The sequence below is a fragment of the Puma concolor genome, chromosome D3 (assembly GCF_028749965.1).
Source record: "Puma concolor isolate L17-30 chromosome D3, mPumCon1.1.hap2, whole genome shotgun sequence".
Classification (NCBI taxonomy): Eukaryota; Metazoa; Chordata; class Mammalia; order Carnivora; family Felidae; genus Puma; species Puma concolor.
Window position 1 is genome coordinate 27,191,039 of NC_141678.1, and position 18,803 is coordinate 27,209,841.

General features: G+C 50.9%; 1 protein-coding gene across 1 annotated transcript; it reads left to right on the plus strand.

Moving 5' to 3' along the window:
- Window positions 1-9,208: 9,208 nt before the first annotated feature.
- On the plus strand, window positions 9,209-12,609 carry LHFPL7 (LHFPL tetraspan subfamily member 7). The gene is made up of 3 exons (XM_086683324.1): window positions 9,209-9,409; window positions 10,162-10,300; window positions 12,347-12,609. The coding sequence occupies exons 1-3, from the start codon at window positions 9,209-9,211 to the stop codon at window positions 12,607-12,609; spliced, it is 603 nt and encodes a 200-aa protein (XP_086539450.1).
- Window positions 12,610-18,803: the final 6,194 nt, after the last annotated feature.

Below are 18,803 nucleotides of genomic sequence, written 5' to 3' on the forward strand. Positions count from 1 at the left end.
GAGCCTGGAGCCTGCTTCGGATTCTGTGTCTCCCTTTCTCTCTCTGTCTTTCCCTTGCTTGTGCTCTCTCTCGCTCTCTCTCTCTCTCTCTCTCTCTCAAAAATAAATAAATATTAAAAAAGAGAAAGAAACAAATGAAGAACTGAGTGACTGAATGAGTGGGAAATCCCTAGCAATAATCAACTCCAGATGTGCCCATATTACAGATAAAGAAACTGAGGTCCAGAGAGGCAGAGATGCCCTGACCGATGTCACACTAAGTGCAGGTGGCAGAGCTGGGACTTAACCTCGGCCTCAGGCCTCACTCACATTTTCTGCACTTAATTTTCTGGACCCTCATGCTTCCTCTAGCACGAGCCAGTGTGTCCCTGTTTGTCATGGTAGCATTTACAGCATTAGAGCGATATCTCTTTTTCTCACCTGCCCAGCATCCATCCCACATCCTCTGCTAACCTTAGTTTTCCTCCTAGAAACCACCCCATCCTCCACCTTTAGTCCATGTCATCCCAGGGGGTTGAACCTTGTGACATGCCTACCATATCACCAGTCCCCAACCCCCTACCCCCAATCCTAGGGCACAGGACTTAAGTCTGGCCAATCAGAACAACCCACCTTCCTGGCCACAATGAATGGTTCATGGGTGGGCATGTAACCTAAGCTTGCCCCACAAGAGTTCATCACAACACTTGCTGCCACTCTGTATAAAGAGAAGCTTTCTTTTCTCTGGAATTGCTTTCCTTTGGCCTCAGAAGGCCAGCCAGAAGCCAGAAGCCAGAAGCCAGAGAGAATCTGCCTGCGAGTGAAGCCAACTCAGCAGAAAACAGAGCTGAGAGATGGGGGAGCGAGAAGTCCTGAAGATATTGCTTATTCACCTGGATCCAGCTGTGCCTAAAGCTGTAACATTAAAATATCAGTTATGGAAGCCAATAAATTTCTCATTTCTACTTGAGCCAGTTTGAATTACGATTGTCTCACAGCAAAAGACAAGACCAGCACCTACTCTGTGTGAAATCTTAAGGTAGATGCTGGAGATAAAGATTTTCGGATCCAGTGCCCACTTTCTGGAAGTTCACAGGCTATAGCGAAGATCCTCAGGTCCCAGGGAAATATGTAAGCCTGTTCCATGGACTAGAATTACCAAAGCAGAAGGGAAAGCACAGTGCCACGAATTTCAACAACTGCTGTTTAATTGTAGATCAGTTAATCCCTATTCATGCCTTCTCCTACCCAGGAAACACCATACCCATACCCCATTCTGATTTGTGGTTGGCTTTTCCCTCCTTGTCCAGCCCCTCCAGCAGCCCGGAGTGAAAGCCTGTTGATTTAAGGAGCACACACACACACCCCCCACACCAGCTTATCACCCACCTGGGCTTTATTCACCAACCTGAATGTTTCCTTCAAAGGGAACATTTTATAGGATCATAGACTTCTGTTCAAAGCTGGAGCCTGAGCAGAAGAGGCCACATTGGAGAGTTTTGACCTGAAGTGTGGTGAGTCTGGAGGGAAGAATCTGGAGGGGGGAGAGGGGAAAGTCTTGTCCAGAGGCCATAATGGGCTTCAGGGGTCCATGAGCCCCTGAAATAACGTGTGTGTGTGTGTGTGTGTGTGTGTGTACACAAGGCTGCACGGGGAATGCATCCCATAGTTTTTTAAAATTATTTTTAAATATATTTTTTAAATGTTTATTTTGGGGAGAGAGAGAGCACGAGCTGGGCAGAGAGAGAGGGAGTCAGAGGAGCCAAAGCAGGCTCTGTTCCAAGAGTGGAGAGCCCAAGTGGGGCTCAAACCCAGGAACCATGGGATCGTGACCTGAGCTGAAGTCGGATGCTTAACCGACACAGCCACCCAGGCACCCTTGCATCCATAGTTTTAAATCCCATTTTCAAAGGACTCTGTCACCTCCCAAAGGTAAGTCCCATTGGTCTAGGACATGGCCATCCTTCTGAGGGCGGGTATCTTGGTCTTCTCAGGTCGCTAGAAAAAAGCGTCACAGAGTGAGAGGCTTATAAATAAATTTTTCAGTGCTGGAGGCTGGGAAGTCCAAGATCTAGATGCAGGCACATTTGGCGTCTGGTGAGAGCCCACTTCCTACTACGTAGAAGGCCATCTTTTCTCTGTGTCCTCACATGGCCGAAGGGGTGAGGGAGCTCCCTGGGGCCTCTTTTATAAGGGTACTGATGCCATTCACGAGAGTTCTACCTTCATGACCTCATCACCTCCCAAAGGCCCACCTCCTAGTCCAATGACCCTGTGGGGCAGGATTTCCACAGAAGAATTTTGAGGGCACACACCCATTCAATCCATTGCAATGGGAAACTGGGGCTTAGAGCCATTACACTGCAGGATTTTCCAAAGCTCACACAGCCAACCTGGAACGCAGCCTAGACTAGAAGCAGAAATCTGGCTCAGCCGGCTGGGCAGCTGGGAGAAAGAGACAGGAGTGGGAGTCGAGGTCCTCCCCAGTCCCAACCGGTGCATCAGATCTCAGCCTGGACATCACCTGCCCCCCCTCCGCTCCCCAGGCTGGATCAGGTGCCCCTCCTCTGTGCTTGAGCCCAACATTGCCCTGGGCTTTCTCTTGGTCTGAAGCCGTGTCTGTATGCATCTGTTGATTGATGGGTTCATAAAATACACATCCCAAACCTGACCTAGGCTACATCACATTTAGATACCTCTTCCTCCCCTAGCAAACCTGCCCCTCCTGTGGCTCCCCACCCCAAGGTATCGAGGATGCCCTGGAGGTATCGTCACACTTTGTGTCAAATCTGTAAGCAAATCCGGTTGGCTTGACCTTTGACATTTAATATAGATCCAGCATCTGACCACTCCTTTCTCCTTCCCTCCCTCTCTGTCTGCCTATCTGATCCACCATTGTCTCTCACTTGACTGACTAAAGGTGCTGACCGCTTCTCCCTTCTTCTCCCTATGCCCTGGTTCTCCCCCCAGCAACTGCAGTGATCTCTGTAAAACACAAGATAGGTCCTCACCCTCCTGCTCAGGCCTATCCACAGACTCTGCATCTCACTCAGAAATTAAAAGACAAAGATCTTCATTGCCAACAAAGCTCTCCACTCTCCCCCATCCCTCCGCCTCTTGGCTTCCTGAAACTTGCCAAGCGCCTGCTTACCACAGGGCCTTTGCACCCGCACCTTCCTCTGCATGGAATATTCCTCTCCCACAAACCCACCTGGCTTCCCCCTTCAGTTCTTGCCCAAAGGTCACCTTCTCATGGCTTTCCATGACCTCTCCAATCACATGGCATCTCCTTTCCCTGCTCCATTTTTCTCTGTGGCATTTATTAACAACTGACATCTTATATGCTGACTTGTTTATATCCTTACTGTCTTGTTCTCCTTCTAGAGTGTAAGCTCCGCGAGGACAACAGATTTGTCTATTTTCCTCACGACTAAATCTACAACACCTAAAATGCTTCCTCGAACATAATAGACACCCAATAAATATTTGTTAGATGGATGGATGGATGGATGGATGGCCGGACCACATCGTTCTTTCCTGTTTCTCTGTCTTGCCCACAAAACCCAAAGCTCCTAGAGGGCAGGCACTCTGTCCACTGCTCTATCCATGAGGGTCAGACAGGGCTGGGCACATATAGGTTGAGTGAACAAATGACCAACCCCTTTGGTTAACAGATAAGGACACAAAAGCCAGGGAAAAGAAAGGGACTTGGCGGTGGGGACATACCAAGGAACTAGCAGCCACCTCTAACCTGCCGAGTCCCAGAGCCCCGCCTGCTACGGCTGGCTGTGGCTCCTCTGGGAACATGCATGCTCTCTGGCCAGATCAGGTGGGAGGGTTGACCAAGCCCTAACCCTGGACAGCCCAGGAAGCTGCTGGGTATGTATCTGACTTTTAAACTAACCTCTTAGCATCACTTTGGGCTTAGGGCCCAGAGTCAGAAGTCCAATTGCCTGAGCCCGAGTGCAGGGCTTGCCACTTACTTCCTGAGCCTTCGTTTTGTCTTCTGTAAAAACGCGAGTTCCCGGAACAGCACCTGCCATAGAGTGGCCGGGAGGCTTAAATGACCTAAGGCACCGAAAGTGTTTCAAATGGGGCTTTGTGATAGTGAACGCTCAAGAATCCTCCACCATCATCAACAGTTAGATGCTGAGCTGGAGGAGAGAAAATGTTCAGCCCCTTTCAAGCGTCCCTTAGGTGGATTCCAGCTAATTGGAGCCTGCCCGGATGTGGTTTCAGGTTATAATGCCTCATTTAGGTTTCTGGGCACCTGGACGGTCGGCGTGATTTTCCCAGGTGACACTGAGCACATTATCTGGAGAACAAAACGCTTTTCAAGGTCAGAAACGCCCGGAGAGCCACTGGGGCAGCCAGGGAGAGGCAAAATCATGGGCCTTGGGCAGTTCTGGGCTCCCCAGCTTCCTGGCTGGAATTACACCCCTCAGGATCCTGCCAAACCCACAGGAGAGGCTGATTTTGGTGCAGGATTAAAAAAATCCACTCTTCCTCACTCAAGGGGCTGCATCTCACTTGCTGGTGGACAGCCACAAGGTTTTTCTAATCCTAGGAATAAAAAGTCTATGCATTGTGACCCTGACCTACCTGCCCCAGCTTCTCTCTCCCTCCCCTGAAAGGCACACACATGCATTTTATCCCCTTAAACTTTCATAATAACTCCTACCCCCTTATCCAGAGAGGTGGGATGGCCTCCCCAAGGTTATAGTGTTGGGAAGGGGAAGATGGTCTGTCCGTTTCTTTCTAGAACATCACCCTGCTAAGTGATTGAACCCAATGCTCCCTACCCTCTGGGATGTCCCATCTGCTTTTATAGATGGAGAAACTGAGGCCCGGAGCAATGGAGTGACTTACCCCAGGTCATAGAGCTGGGAAGTGATAGAGTGACTGGCCAGCCTCCAAGCCCAAGAGTCGTGCCACATTTAAAGTGCTGGCCGGGCTTAGAGCCCAAAGTGAGACCCAAGGTTGAAAAGCACCAGCCCTGGGGCGTCTGTGTAGGTGCCCTTGGCTTGGTGGACAGCTCTGCTTTGACCACGGTGCCCTTGAGCCGGCTCAGCCCTGCTGGGCCTCACTTCCAGTCGTCTAAGTAGTGTTCCTATTAGCAAACCACCTTCTCCCCTCAGCCTCCTCATCCAGCCACCTCTCTTATTATTTAAATAAGGCTGGACTTTAATTCAGTTGTTCATTAAGATACATGTGAGTTCCTAATGGACAACCAGTATCACAGCAAAACATAGAAGAAAACCACCAATACAAGGAAACCCAACCACATTCCTAAATTCTCACTGGACTCTGTTGCCTGTTCAAGGCTCCCCATCATTTTTTTAATAATTTCTTTTTTAACTTGGGGCACCTGGGTGGCTCAGTCGGTTACGCATCCGACATCGGCTCGGGTCATGATCTCCCAGTTTGTGGGTTCGAGGCCCTCATCAGGCTCTTTGCTGTTAGCTCAGATTCCCTCTCTTCCCCTCTCTCTCTCTCTGCCCCCTCCCTGGCTCATGCTCACTTGCTCTCTCTCAAAATAAATAAGCTTTAAAAGAGCTGCTTTACTCCAGCAGAGACTTTCTTCTTGATGTTTGAAGGAAAATTGACTAACCTCAGCATTCCATGATTTCGTGACATTTAAGGCTGGGTCCAGGTGCCACCCCAGATAGTCTCCAGGGACCATGTGAGGCACCACAGCACCTGGCATTATTCTTCTGGAAAACTGCAGCGTGGTTACTCTAGGGTGGCCCTTGTACCGCTAGGCTAGGTCATAAAATCTCTTTGTGCTGATGCATGTGTTGGAGGAGCTGGTAGAGATGGAGGGAAAGGCGTCTTGCCCAACCCTTCCAGGAGGGGTAGAGAGGTCACCAAGGGGGTAGCGGTGGGCGTTTGCTGGTCAGTGGTTGAAGCAGGGTCTTAACTTCCCTTTGGAGTGGTTTGCGCCCCACCAACCTCGCTCTCCCTATCTGCTGGGGTAATTACCGGTTCTCCCTCCGCTGCTGGCACCCTTCCCTTCCTTCCTTGTCTTTCCCACCCATCTGCTCCCCTTCCTCTCTGAGAGCAAGCCAAGGGGACAGGCATTGGGGAGCGGGAGTTGTAGGGATGTGCTGAGGGGAGGAGAAGGTGTTTCTGCCTATCAGTCTGGGAGCTGGAGTCTTGGCTTAGATTCCAGTTTTCCCCTGATTTGCCAGGGGATCTTGGGCAAGTTGCATGAGCAATCTGGGTCTCCATTTGGTTTTCATCGGTTTGAAGTAGCTTCTAATCCTAGTTATGAGCCATCAGGCAACTGTGAATAATACCGATACAACTGGCATCAGTCACCGCCGCCACCACTATCACCATCGTCACCACCTCCACATCATTGCCACCATCATCATCACCTCCTTCTCATTATCACCACCATCACCACCACCTCTGCCGCCACCATTACCACCATCACCACCAGCAGCATCACCCCCCACCACATCCGCACCATCATACATCATCACCACCATCAGCATTATCATCATCTCCATCATTATCACCACCATCAGCATTATCATCATCTCCATCATTATCACCACCATCAGCATCACCACCACTACCAACATCACCTCCACCACCACATCATCACCACCATCACCACCATCACCATCATCACCGTCAACATCATCACCACCATCACCATCACCACCACCATCACGATCATTATGACCATTTATTGAAGACGTACCAGGTGCAGGGCACTCTACAAAGCACCTTCTGTACATTTTCTCATTTAGTCCTCCCAACAACCCATGAGATAGGTACTAGTAGAAGGCTTGTTTCACCGATAAAAGAACTGAGGCTCACAAGGGGTAACTGACTTGCCCAAGGTCACACAGACAATAAATATGATAGCCACAATTGAACTGCTGGGGCCTCAAAGCCTGTATGCCTCCCCAAAGAGAAAGCATTTGCTTGGGCTATCAATGGTTGGAACGTCGGTTTGTACCTGGGACTTTCACAGACACAACGGGGGTAGTCGTCTCAGGGCAAGAGAAATGAAATTCTCTGGAATAAGATATAAGGAGATGCCATCACCAGGATAGAGGCGCTCTCCTGGCCTTGTGTGGGGAACAGATGCCCCTGAGCAGAGAGGGACAGATATACAGCCCTGCCTCAGAAGAAAGCTAAGAGCTGGGGAGAGGAAGATAGCAGGAAGAGTAGAGGTGGGGCGTGCATGAAGCCGAGCAAGGAGATGGGAAATGCCATGGTTAAGTATTCAACTTAATACTGGTTCAAGTATTAGACAGACCCAGGTTCAAGTCCTGCTGTCCCACATCTCAGCCGTAAGACCCTGGGCACATCCCTTCCCTTCCCCCAGGGAGCCACCCAAACCTGTGCCTGGCCCACAGCAGGTGGACGATGCATGGTGACTGTTAGGGTCATTACCCTGGGCTTTCAAGGACAGCTGTCAAGTCACCAGGTCTGCATATGAATCCCCGGCCACCCTTTCCAACTGTGTCCTTGAGCTGAGTCGCCCACACCTCTCTGAGCCTCAGGGTCTTCCCTTATAAAACAGGAGGTCATAGCACCCAACCTCCTCTGCTGCTGTGCAGCCCAGCAGACCCCTGGGCCACAAGTGGGCTCTCCTCCAGTCAACAAAGATGAGCCCACTCCGGCCCTCTAGTCTTGTGGCTGGGGCGTCACGTAGCCTATGAATTATGCGATGCGTGTGAATTGCCTGGCCCATGAGAGCATGTGGACAGCAGTGGCTGTTATTATTAGACACTCCTCCAGCTCACTCACCCAAACTGACTTCCTGGGTCAGTCTGGGGGAGTCTGTTACCCTCTCTGCGCCTCTACTTTCCCATTTGTAAAGCGGGAGGAGACAGAACAAAGTCTAATGTTTGGGCATGCGGGCCCCTGGGCACCTTCCGGCACAGAGGGAGAGAATGTAGAAAGGAGGTGGGATTTCTCACTCAGAGGAAACAGAGACATGCCATCGCAGGCAGCGAGGTGTTCCAAAGCGTGCACCCACAAAATTCTCACGTAAGACCGTGCACACGGGTGTTCACGGCACAGCTGCCGGGGGCAGAGGGCTAGCGCTGGTGAAATGCAAAGGGAATAATACCACGCCACAGGTGGAGGCGACGGGGTGGCAGGTCCGGCCGGGCTCGGCTCACTCTCCCTTGGCATCGCGGGGTCTCCACACAGCAGTGGGTTTCCACCTGTACTGCATTTCATTGCCCGTACAGTGTCGGTCCCGTTGCAGCCTATTTGGTCACCCGCACGTTGCCGCCACCCACTGCTGGGGGCAGCCCTCAACCAATGGCTGGCGAGAACTGGTTGTGTAAAATCCACGCCTCCCTCAGCCCCCGGGAAGGGTAACTCTGGGGTGCCGGTTGCCATCTCCCGGAGTCACACTGGGGCCAGCCGGCTTCATAACACACTCTTAACTGGCTGCGTTCTCTTCTCATCCCACTTCTTCCTCCACGGGGCCGCCTCCAAAGTACACTGCTTGCACCCAAACCCTTGTTTCAGGATCTGCCCCTGGGAAACTCACACCGAGTTAAATGGAATAGGGATACACAGTTACATGGATCAACCCTAAAAACGTTATGCTTAGTGCCCAAAGTAGGAAACAGAATGCAACATACAAAATAATGTCATTTACATAAGCGAAAAATACACACATGCTGAGCCATACCAATTTTGCAAAAATACCTCCAAACAAAAAGACACATTAAGTAATTACAATGGTCCGGGATTAGAAGGCATGAGCTAATGGGCAGGGTAGTTGCTGGAAACACAGTGTCTGTGTGTGATTTAGAAAAAGGTACCCACTCTGGGGAGAACAAGCCCCTTGGGACAGTGCAAGACTTGATGGGTGGAGAGAATGAATGAATGACCAAATGAATGAACGAGAGAAACACAGGAGGGGCCTTGCCGGGACCAGTGATGATGACGTCCCATGCAGAAAGTGTGTATTCAAAGTTCTGTTTAAGCACTATTATTTATTCTAAGATTTGGGGCTATTCTACTTCCAGAACCTGTTAGCGCAAAGCCCTGTCCCCGCTCCCCAGATATTAACATCTCCCATTGCATCACAAGGCCAAAAGGAGGCTGATGACCTGCCTGGGGTCTGAACACAGGACCAGGTCCCTGACTTGGGGAGCGGGAGACCCTCCCCAGCCCATTTCTCTCCTTCCCGGCAGTCTCCACCACTAACCTCGCCTGTTGCCTGCTAGGTCCTCGACACCCCCTGATGGCAGGCAGTGTGTGGGCATCCCTGGGACTCTCCCTTGCCTGTATCTCAGCCCTCAGCCTCTGCTCTCCCGTCTGGTTCCAGACCCCCACCTTCTCCTTTGGCATCCTCACCTACTGCTCCTGGCCTCAGGGTAACGGCTGGAACCAGAGCTGTGGAACCTTCAGGTCCCTGGACGACATTCCTGACTTTGCCTGGAAGGTGAGACCTGGGCTCACCAATTCACCATCCAGTCCACCAGAGCAACAACAACAAAAGCCAAGTTCTGGTTCCCACTGCCTACCCTACCCCACACTGAGCCTCTGACGCTGTAGGTGTGGGGTAGAGTCTGGCTATCTGCATTTTAGCAAACATCCAGGATGATTCTGAAAGCAGCCCCATGTCCATTTAGTACCTTAGCACAAATTAGGAAAAGGTTCCCCTTCTTTGGGACACTATACTGCCATCTGCTGGAAAACAACTGTAATCAATATGCAAATGTATGATGATCCCACTGCGTCTCCAGGAGTTGTGCAGTGTACAACCTGCGCACAGCTACGTGGCTACCCTCTAAGCGCTAAATTTAAAAACCGCAGCTAAGGTGTTGAAAGTCTCAGTTATGATGCATGTTACCAAAGGGGCAGGACTCCCAGTCCGGCACCTCTAAGGAACTTTTAATTACACTGGTGCCTCTCCTGGTGATCCTGTCATATAGCAGGTACTCCAGTAAAGTGGGGCATGGTGGTTGTAAGTCTGGATTTTAATTCTAGCTCTACCACTTAATTCGTTATGTGCCCCGAGGCAAATGACTCCACCTCCTTGGACCTCGGTTTGTTTATATGTAAAATGGGGGGTGATAATAGCACAGACCTCTTGGGGTTTTGAGGATTCAGTAGCTACCCAATAAGCAGAGACACCTGCACCGGCCCCTACCTGTCCCAGTCAACACCCTCCTTGCTCTTTCTTCCTGACAGGTCTCAGCTGCAATTCTCCTTGGAGGATGGCTCTTGTCGGCCTTCAGTGCAGTTCTCCTCCTGTCCTGGGCCCTGGCCCCCAAAGGGCTGTGTCTCAGAAGGGGCAGTGGCCCAATGCCAGGGGTGCAGGCAGCTGCAGGTAAATCCACTGGCACATCATAAGCATTCCAGCCATGTTTGTGGAATGAATGAATCAGTGAATGAATGAACGAACCTGTGAGCAGAGTCTGGCCTCCTGTGTTGATTCTCAGAGATAAATCCTAGGATTATAGACTTCCTGGTCTGTTGGCAAGCCAGAAATGGTGGGGAGGGAACAGCATACTTAACATCACCCTCTCCTGCCTTTAGCTAAACCCAGTCCTAATAGTCTGCCCCGCCCTTTGTTTCTCTCACATCCATCCACTTTGTATCCTCTTTACCAGGACCACCATACACAGTTGGGCAGGTTGTGCACTGCACAGCGGTGCCCAGCTGAGGGCTGAGAGATGCAGAAATCTAGCCTATGTGCCACTTGCTACGCTGTGGAATTGCAGGGCTTCAGCTCCCCAGAAGGGTTTTCTCTAATTCATACATAGGCTTTGGATGGTCTAGCCCAGGCCTTCTCTGCAACCCTCATTCAATTAATTCTCCACCATCTCTCACCTGGATTAGAGATAACCACCTCACATGTCTGTCTGCTGCCACCTTTGACCCCTAGAATCTGTCTGCTGTGCTGGCCAAACAGGTCCTATTAAGACTGAAATCAGATCGGGCCCCTCAGACTGGCTTATCTACCCTCCAGTGACTTCCTGTTACACTCAGAGTAAAATCCACACTCCTCGTCATGGCCGGTGAGGCTCCGCCTGATTAAACCCTCATTCCCTCGCCAATCTCACCTCTTGCCCCTTCTGCCAGGCTCAACATGATCCAACCACATGGCTTGCTTTCTGTTGCTCAGATACACCATGCTTGTTCCCTCTGTCTGGAATTCTCGTTTCTCAGATCTTACAGGTCTTGCTCCCCTACTCTGCTCAAATATCACGGCCTCAGTGAGGTCTTCTGTGACCCTAGGTACGGGAGCTCCCCTCTCCTGAGATTCTCCTACCTCATTCTTTGTTCTCTATGCTTCACAGCACTTACCATATCTGCCTGCTTGATTATTGTTCATCTCCGTCCATTAGAACGTCAGCTACTTGAAGGCGAGGACATGTCTGCTTTAACATTGCCAGCACCTGGGACAGTGCTTTGCACACAATAGACGTCCGCTAAATATTTGTTGAATCAATGGATGGAGCTATAGTCCTTGTCCTAGGCTTGCACAGGGTCTAGTGCGTGTGGGGCACACCAAGTGATTACAACTCAAGGGGTGTTTGACATAATAGGGATGAGCGCAAGACACAAGGAAAAACTCCAGGAGGGTGGGGGGTGGGGGTGTACAGAAGTCTTCCCAGAAGAGGAATCAGTTGTGCTGAGTCTGGAAGTACGAATGGGAGTTGGTCACATATAGAAGGGGATTCCAGGTAATGGGAACATCAGAGGCAAAAGCATGGAGACAAGCAAGGCATGTTCACAGAACTGTAAGTAGACCAATGTGGTTGAAGAAGAGCAAAGGAAGCTGGGGTCATGTGATTCTCCTGCTTTGGAAGGGCCTTGAAAGTGAGGAGGTGTCCAGCTCATTTCCTTAGTATCATTAGTGCCCACTATAGCACCTGTTAACAGTTTCAACGAATGAATGCATGCATGGGTAGGTGGGTTGGTGAATTAACAAATGAGCGAGTGGGTAGGTGAAATTATGGGTGTATCCATGGACATATCAGTGGATGATGGATGGATGGATGGATGGATAAATGGATGGATGGTTGGGTAGATGAATGGATGGATGGTTGGGTGGATAGATGGACAGATGATTAGGTGGGTGGATGGATGCGTGGGGCGCAGGTGGCTAAGTGGGCAGATGGGTAGATGGATGGATGAGCGAATGGATAGAGGGATGGAGAGATGAGTGGACTGGTGAGTAGTAGATGGACAGTTGGGTGGAAGGCTAGTTGAGTAATGGGTGGATAAAAGGAAAGGTGATGAATCAATATATAAGTGAATAGACTGATGGATGAGTGGGTGGATGGGAGGGTGGATCAGTGAGTCCAGGGATGGAGATTGGCCCAGAACCCCTTGACTGACACACTGGTGTTCTTTCCTGCCATTTTAGCCACTGCCACCATTGCGGGCCTGCTGGTTTTCCCCATCAGCCTGGACTCCCCATTTGCCAAGGAAGCCTGTGGAACCTCTTCCGTGTACTACAGTGGCCAGTGCCAGCTGGGCTGGGGCTATGTAACTGCCATCTTCAGCGCAGTCCTGGCTAGCTTTCTGCCTATGATTGGGTGGCCCTGCATGACTCAGGTCCAGGGGAGGACCATCCTCTTCTCCAGTGACACTGAGAAAAGCATCCTCATGCCAGAAATGAACAAATAAAAATTTCCCAAGAGGAGAAAAAAAAAGAGGACGCAGGACAATTCTGAGTCCAAGCTGTCCCTCAAATACCACATCTTTCAGGGGAACCTGGCTGGCTCAGTCGGTGGAGCATGCGACTCTCGATCTGGGGGTTGTGAGTTTGAGCCCTACGTTGCGTGTAGAGATTACTTTAAAAAAAAAAAACCTAACTTTAAAAAATGCTGCATCTTTCAATAGACAGGCCTATTCTCCTTCTCTACCCTCCATCTTTATAGCTCCTTTTTTCTTGGAGAATTTGAGAATTATTTCTTTTCTAATCAAATATTTAGTAAGTGCCCGTATGTATAAGAGTTTGTGCAAAAGTGTGTCCAGTGTTGGGGTGGGGATGAGGGGACGTGCCTCATCCCTCCTGCAGACAGTCCTGCTGATATGGAGACTTTGCTCTTACTCGGGGCACATGAAGTCCTTCAGATCCTACTCCAACCTCTCTCTTGTGAAACACCCAACATCCCTGGGCCTCTCCCTCCACCATACTGAATTCTGGGCCCGTGGAAGGCCATTCACTCTTCCATCCTTTGCACACGCTCTGTCAGGGATGCTGGAGTCGACCTGTTGCTTCTGCCTACCATGACCCACTGCCCTTCTTTGGGAGTGGCACCCTAATCTTTCCTTGAGAGTTGACCCCCGGCAGCTCTCTGACTAGCCCATGTTTTTTGTTTGTTTTGAAATTTATTTTTATTTTGAGAGAGTGTGTAAGCAGGGGAGGGGCAGAGAGAGAGGGAGAGAGAGAATCCCAAACAGGTTCCACACTCAGCACACAGCACAACTCAGGGCCCCATCCCACGACCGTGAGATCATGACCTGAGCCCATATCAAGATCCAGATGCTCAATCGACTGAGCCATCCAGGCACCCAGCTCATGTTTTAAGGCGGATAAATGAGCCCTTCCAGCCAATAAAGCCTGGCTGGAGAAACTGCTTCACAGATGGGCATGGAACCCGTGCCAGCCTGGAGGAGAGTGGAACCATGACATGGACAAAGGTGGAGCTCTAAGGACTTCATCTGAACACCTGGATCCAGCCATGCCTGCTCCCCTACCTGCAGGAGACGTGGCCACTGGAAGCTCCAGGCTGGCATCTTCCTAGCTTGGCTGCCACAGAAGGGAAGCATGAACTTCTCTCTTCTCAGGGAAGGAATCTGATTGGCCAGAAGAGGGTCGTGTACCCCCTGGGGGGAGAGGCACGTCAGCAGTCTCACTAGAAGGCCATGGTTGTAATCGAAGAGATACAGCTCCCCAGAGGATGGGACAAGGTGCTTGTACTGGGACAGGGGAGGGATGCTAGGCGGCCAAAAACATTCAGTGCCCAGCTCCCTTTTTTTTCTAAATTCTTTTTTTTTTTTAGTGTTTATTTATTTTTGAGAGACAGAGAGAGACAGCATGAGCTGGAGAAGGCAGAGAGAAAGAGAGAGGGAGACCCAGAATATGAAGCAGGCTCCAGGCTCTGAGCTGGCAGCCCAGAGCCCGACGCGGGGCTCGAACTCACAGACCGCGAGATCATTGACCTGAGCTGAAGTCGGACGCTCAACCGACTGAGCCCCCCAGGCGCCCCGCCCAACTCCCTTTTGAAGGGTATCTTTATTATCCCCAGTTCACAGAAGTGAAAACTAAGGCTCAGAGAGGGACAGTCACATGTCTAAGTCTGCACAGATGTCTGGGATTTGAACCTAGGTCCGTCAGACTCTATGGTGGAGGCAAAAGAACATCTGGATTTGCTCCCTTCGCCCAACCCAGCACATCTTTTCCTTTTTTTAATGTTTATTTACTTTTGAGAGACAGAGCACAAGCGGGGGAGGGCCAGAGAGAGAAAGGGAGACACAGAATCCGAAACGGGCTCCAGGCTCTGAGCTGTCAGCACAGAGCCCGACGTGGGGCTCGAACTCACGACCCGAGAGATCATGACCTGAGCCGAACCAGAGGCCACATTTTGGTATCAGCAGAAACACTTCCATGCAAGTGGCTCTTGCGTGGGAAGATGCCTTCAGACCCAAGCAGCATCCCAGTGCAAAAAGCAGCAAGTAGATGCCATCAAGTAGAATCTCAAACTCAGTCCCCACCCCTGTCACCCACATCCCCTCTGTAACAACCTCACAATGGCCCCCAAGTTCCTTAACGTTCCCTTTGAACTGTTTCAGCAAGGCCAAAGGGAGCAATTCTCCAGCCCCTCACGCGGAACCATTTACAGAGATTCCGTCTTTACTCGAGGCAGAGGGATCTGTCTTATTTTCTCTTGATCACAACAAGGGACAGCCGCTATTTCAAGGAGCCCTGCATCTACAAAGGCTTGAAATCACTGTGCCCACAAGTCTGGATAAAGAAAGCCAGGAAGATACTGGAGAATTCCAGCACAATACCCTGATGTAATGGAAAATCCCCAGGGAACTAACTGCATGGTCCCGTGGGTCATTTGAATTCCGCTAGGCAGTTTGATTTAGCAACAGGTCGGCAAGCTGGCACTTCAGAAAGATCAAATTGTGCTCCTCTGGAGTCTATACCTGTCCTGGGCTCACGCTCTCAATGTGCCAGGCAGGGGACTTAAAAGCCAGAAAAGAGAGACCTGTGAACCTTTTCCTGATGCAGCAAAATCAGATGCTAACTGCAGAGTCAGCTCCTGTTTTGTTCCTGCTGAGAACTGATGGCCCCACCACACCTAAGTGCTGTGTTCCTCTGTCACAGCCCGAGGGGGCTGGGAGCTCACCCTGTCCCGTGCTGTCTTCCAGGAGCCATATTCTCTTAGGCTTCAAAGATTCACCTGAGAGCCTGAGCTAGGTAGATGCTGGGAACCCAGGGCCGCTGAAGTCTCAACCAGGAAATCGTCCTCAGACACGCTGAGGAGCAGAGGGTCCCAGTGAAAGAATGGGGCTGGGGCTGGATCCAGAATAATGGGAGACTATTGTCCCCAGTTTGCAGAAATGGAAACTAAAGCTCAGAGAGGTCCAGTCACTTGCCCGAGGCCACACAGCCAGGAAATGGAACAGCAGGGATCCGAAATCCTCACTTCCCCAAACACGCGACAGAGATGTGGGACATGGGACATGATTATAGTCGGCACAATGAGAGAGTCGTTCCCACCTCTATGTCCCTCCGAGAAGAGAGGCCCCTCAAGTGAGTTGGTTTAAAGAGAACCAGTAAAGGGGCGCCTGGGTGGCTCAGTCGGTTAAGTGCCCAACTTCAGCTCAGATCATGATCTCACAGTTCATGATTTGAGCCCTGCATCAGGCTCTGTACTGACAGCTCAGAGCCTGGAGCCTGCTTCGGATTCTGTGCCTCCCCCTCTCTCCGCTCCTCCCCTGCTCATGCTCTGTCTCTCTCTGTCTTTTAATAACAAATAAATGTTTTTAAAAATTAAAAAAAAAACAACAGAGAACCAGTAAAGGTACAAGTGTGCAGGTGGGGCACAGACATGGTCAGAATCATGAAGGTGGGCTGCAGGTGACCTGAGTTGGAAATGCTATTAGGAAATGTGGGAGAAGATTCACTGGTCGATGGGTCTGATGTCTCTCAGACTTCAGAGCATCTGCTGGGAAGGAAGGTAATCGGAAGGGCTTCTTCCCACTGTCTTGACTGCACCCCCTCCTCTCCGGGACTCCAGGGACCTGGGGCCTGGGAGGGGCATGGGGAGGGCAAGAAGGAAGGAGAAACCAGATGCAGGAATGCCTGCCAGGCACTCCAAAATGGGATGATTAGGACCTCCCAAACCCTGTGCATGAGAAGTGCCCACGGCCTCTCCCACAAGCCGAAGGGAGAAAGCTCTAGGTAAACAGCAAATGAAGCACGGCTTTAAAAGAACGTAACAGCCAGAAGGGCCTTCACGCTGCGGGTTTGTCAGGCTTATTCTGAGGAACAGCATCATCCGGGTAGAAACTGTGGACGAGACACCATCCAAATGTTCTTGGCTACAAGGAAAGGAGGCAGAGGGAGGAGAGGGGGGAAAGGGAAGAGAAGGAAGGGAGGATGGCGGGAGGAGGAGGAAAAGGATGACTGGAGTCCAGCCACCCCGTGTTCCATAAACACAGAAACCAAGGCCACTTCCCCATCCCGCCACGGAGTCATTAAAATATGCCTAGTGATCCACGACTCCTCTTTTCCTGTCCATGCAATGCTCAAATGCACGCACTTAGGAAGGCCTCTGCAACGACAAAAAATATTCTCGTGAGATTTCTTTTCCCATAACATACATCGTCAGTGACCGTAAGTTGACGGTGCCTGTAACCAGACATTTGTGCACACAGAACTGGGGCGCTGTGCTGCCTGACTCTGGTGCGGCCAGGCAGTAGCTGTGAGCCCTGGTGGGGCCCTCCGGGACCACATGTAGCAAACTATAGCTGGAATTGGAGAAATGATACTGGGGAAGCTCTGTAGCACCGTCGGGACATCGGAACCGGTCTTTGCCCTCAAAAGCTTCTCCCCCCCGGGTCACCTGGGTGGCTCAGTCGGCTGAGCGTCCGACTTCGGCTCAGGTCATGGTCTGGCAGTCCGTGGGTTTGAGCCCCGCATCGGGCTCTGGGCTGACAGCTGGGAGCCTGGAGCCTGCTTCGGATTCTGTGTCCTCCTCTCTCTCTGCCCCACCCCCTCAAAAATAAACAAACATTAAAAAAAAAAAAAAAGAAGCTTCCCCCAGGAAGGAGCAGATCTTCCTGCTAAGAAAGCCCCCGTCCGCGGGGCGCCTGGGTGGCGCAGTCGGTTAAGCGTCCGACTTCAGCCAGGTCACGATCTCGCGGTCCATGAGTTCGAGCCCCGCGTCAGGCTCTGGGCTGATGGCTCAGAGCCTGGAGCCTGTTTCCGATTCTGTGTCTCCCTCTATCTCTGCCCTTCCCCCGTTCATGCTCTGTCTCTCTCTGTCCCAAAAATAAATAAACGTTGAAAAAAAAAAAAAATTAAAAAAAAAAAAAAAAAAAAAAAAAAAGAAAGCCCCCGTCCGAGCTGGCAAAGGACAAATCCCCACCCGCCCACTGCTGTGTGCCTTCAGACTTACCTCTGCTGGCAATCTTCTGAGAACGTGACGACCAGACTCACCCAGGCTGCCAATGCCACCTGCCAACTCTGTCTCTATTTTGCAGGCTTCTTTGGAAATCTAACTTTTTCTACATAAAACCTGAAATTCTGACAGGTGCTCATTAGGTTAAATCGAGTTTTGCTTCTGCAGCCGAAAGCTAGTTGTTTCCCTTTGACCCATGTTTAGAGGCTGCTGGGGGTGGACATCCATGAGAGGTCGCCATTGCCTGATGACTAAGGTTCTGAATGGTAGCCACGAGTTGGGACCATGGAGGTCACGGGAGAGTAGTTGGGCATCTGTGGGCACATTGGGGGTGAGAGCTGAGCAAGCTCAGTGGGTGTCAACTTACAGGTATGACCTCGAGTCAAATGGCTGACCATCTGGGGACCTTTCTTGTGTTGTGCCCTGGATCTGGGGGGATCATGCAGGCCATTTGCAAAAGTGGCCTCAATTATTTCTGTATGGTATCCATTCTCCTTTTCCATGTCCCTCTGCAAAGCCACCCATCAAATGGTAGAGTCTATTTTCCCTTCCTTTGAATCTGAGCTCAGCCATGTGACTTACCCTGAGCAACAGAACAGAGCAGAAATGACTTTATGCCAATTGCAAGCCTAGGTCTCAAAAGGCCTTGCATACTTCTGCTTGCTCTCTTGAAAAACTGCCACCATGGCCACATAAACAAGCCTGAGCTGGCCTGCCAGGGGATGAGAGACACATGGCCCGGTTTCCCCTACTCTCCTGGCCAACAGTCAGCCAACTGTCGGAGGCAGAATTGCCTCACTGGCCTTTGGCTGACCACAAACACATGAAGAAGTCCATCTCAGACCAGAAGAACCTCCCAGATGAATGCGGCCCATAATGTCAACCCACAGAATTGAGAGCTAATGAATAAATGGCAGTGTGAGGCCACTAAGTGTTGGGGTGGTTTGTTACGTGGCATTATTCATGGTGACAGCTAACTGATACAAGGGGGTGAGAAGTGCTTCACCTGCCTTGCACCTCCTGGGGCAAGACCAGGCAGCTATCATGAGGCTCTGTCCCCATCTGGGTATGGGCCACTGGGGTGCGGTTGGGAGGACACAGTCTCCAAAAGCAAACCTCTCTTCCCTACGCATTAAAAAAATTCCCGAAACACAGAAATGAAAAAATAACCCATAGTCA

Coding starts and splice junctions, on each gene's coding strand:
- LHFPL7 (XM_086683324.1), top strand. CDS start 9,209: ATGGCAGGCAGTGTGTGGGCATCCCTGGGACTCTCCCTTGCCTGTATC. Junction 9,410..10,161: donor TTCCTGACTTTGCCTGGAAG/GTGAGACCTGGG, acceptor TCTTCCTGACAG/GTCTCAGCTGCAATTCTCCT. Junction 10,301..12,346: donor AGGGGTGCAGGCAGCTGCAG/GTAAATCCACTG, acceptor CTGCCATTTTAG/CCACTGCCACCATTGCGGGC.